The 2,216-nt window shown below is 53.0% G+C and overlaps 1 protein-coding gene across 1 annotated transcript; it reads right to left on the bottom strand.

Annotated features, from left to right (window-relative positions):
- Nucleotides 1–816: 816 nt before the first annotated feature.
- LOC144108523 (kelch domain-containing protein 3-like) lies at nt 817–1,908 on the bottom strand. Its single transcript, XM_077641739.1, has one exon. The coding sequence runs from the start codon at nt 1,906–1,908 to the stop codon at nt 817–819; it is 1,092 nt and encodes a 363-aa protein (XP_077497865.1).
- Between the last annotated feature and the right edge of the window lie 308 nt (nt 1,909–2,216).

Genomic DNA, 2,216 nt, shown 5'->3' with positions numbered 1-2,216 from the left:
GACCCAAAACGCCTACACACCGGCGTTTTAGATCACAACGCCGAATTTCTGGGTCACAAAGACTTTAATTCTGTCACGTTAAAAGAATCTCTGCATTCAACTGATTATCCGAGGCAAAGCAGCGTCTATAAAAAACACAAAACCAATGCTACGCAATCCACGCATATAAAGCTGCGGATCGCACGTGTCCCTCTTAAAAGTTGAATTACTTGTTAAAACGTTAAAGTAATGTTGCGCTTGTCTTAAGTCCGAAACGGAACTGCCTTTCCCCGGGTCGGACATAAACGATGCGCACGCGGAAACCGGCGCACGTCGCGCGATGGCGGCGCTCAGGGAGGGCGCATCGACGATTAAAGCTGCTGTTTTTGTTCGATGCGTATGTTCAGAAGCCGACCGAGGATCAAGTGGGATCAATGCGCGCACGTCCAGCAACACAAGTTGACGTCCTCTGGACGTAAGTGATTTACAGCAGAGGTTAATTCGCAGCCCCTTTCGTTGAACGCTAAAACGCCGTGAACGGGCGACCCCTTCGAGCAAATGACACACCAGCGTTGCGCGAAGCGCTCGATGCACTTGCAGAACGCGCAAAAAAAGCTGGGAGCTCCGTTCACTGCCCTCTCGGCTGCTGAGGTCGGCCCGAGCTGCACACAGGAGGTCGCATATGGGAGGTTACCATGTGCGCCTTGATTCCCAGAAAAAAAGAACTTCCTATGGCCTAAATAGCGACAATAAATTATTCTATTTATCCAGCGCACCGACATTCATGGCTCCGTCCGAGGCGCTCCATTATCCTGACGTGCAACATGAGCCCTGCGATTAAGACGACCCTGATATGATAGTGCTTATCTCGTTTCTAATGAATGGGGGTAACTTGTCTAAATCGAGACCTGCATCGATAACAGCAAGCACACACAAGTTCTTCAGCGTGGGTGCTAAGTGCAACACGTGCAGATTCGGCAGCTCTTCCTCCTCGTGAATGTCATCGACATGCTCTTCATCCTCAGGATTGCGTAGAGGCCCGACGCCACCGAAGACCAACACCCTTTCTCCAAGTACACTGCAGCCGGGCAAGCGCCTTGCAGATGGCCCTGATCCAATTGGCGTCACTTTAGTCCAGCACGAATTTTCAAGGTCATACTTGTGTATGTCTTCGAAGTAGGTATTCCGCAGTTCGCTGTAACCACCAAAGATATACAACTCTCTCTCGTACACGAAGGTAGAGTGACACTCGCGTCCCTCGGGGACCACGCCCTTCACTTGTGGGCGCACCCAAGTCGCTGTGGTGGTTTCCAGATAATATAAGGAATTGTCATAGTGGTCGTTGGTCTCTGCGTCTTCCAGGTGGCCACCCCAAACGTACATGCGAGTTCCGATAGCGGACGCAGTGTGGCAGTAGCGCCCAGCCGGGGCCTCTCCGCTGGTCGGGACGCGATTCCACTCTAGGGTCTCGAGGTTCAGAAAACGTACCCAGTTCGATGAATCCGTGTCCAGGCCTCCAAAAATGTACATCCGTTGACTCAGCACGCACGCGGAATGACTGATGCGTGGCCTCGGCACTTCGCCCCGCACCTCTGGACGACTCCATGTCATGGCAACGCTGTCGAAGCGGAGTACGCTGTTCACTGGGATGCTGTTCCATCCGCCCCACAGGTAGGCGCAGTGGCCGTAGGCTACAACGCTGCCGCAGATAATGTTAATCGGCTCATCTTCGTGGAGCTGCTGAGCCGGCACGATGACCCACCGGTACGATGCAGGGTCGAAGGTGTGCACGTCGATGAGGTACTCTGCGCTTTCATCACTGTCCGAACTATCGCCGCCAAAAGAGTCGAACGAGTAAACCTTTCCTCTGATGGTGACAGCCATGTAGTTGAGGTCTCCTGGAATGCCATCTAGCCTCACCGTCCACATTTTGCAATGGCAAACAGTGCTTGCGAAAGATAAATTGGGTCTTCTTTCTTTGCAGCTATGAGGCGTAAGCTGAAATCAAACCTGGTAGTCGTTGTTCGCTTTTCTTCAGGCCTTTGTTTCGCAGATTGAGCTGCTCGTGCGCCGTCTGGCGGATTCATGACGTGGTCAGCTCTGCTTATAGCTACACGCAAAGAAGAGAGGAGGAAGATGCGATAGAAGCCTCTCGTCAGAAGAGTGCGAGGCGAGTGGATGCGCGCTGCACAGTGAGCACCGCTTGCGCATGCGCGCCGGAGCGTCACGCTTTTCCT

This window comes from Amblyomma americanum, chromosome 10 (genome assembly GCF_052857255.1).
Source record: "Amblyomma americanum isolate KBUSLIRL-KWMA chromosome 10, ASM5285725v1, whole genome shotgun sequence".
NCBI classification, from domain to species: Eukaryota; Metazoa; Arthropoda; class Arachnida; order Ixodida; family Ixodidae; genus Amblyomma; species Amblyomma americanum.
Note: the sequence above shows the minus strand (reverse complement) of the source record. Positions and strands in the feature narration are given on the sequence as shown.

Bases quoted from the DNA above. Each gene is read 5' to 3' on its own strand.
- LOC144108523 (XM_077641739.1), bottom strand. From the start codon at position 1,908: ATGTGGACGGTGAGGCTAGATGGCATTCCAGGAGACCTCAACTACATG.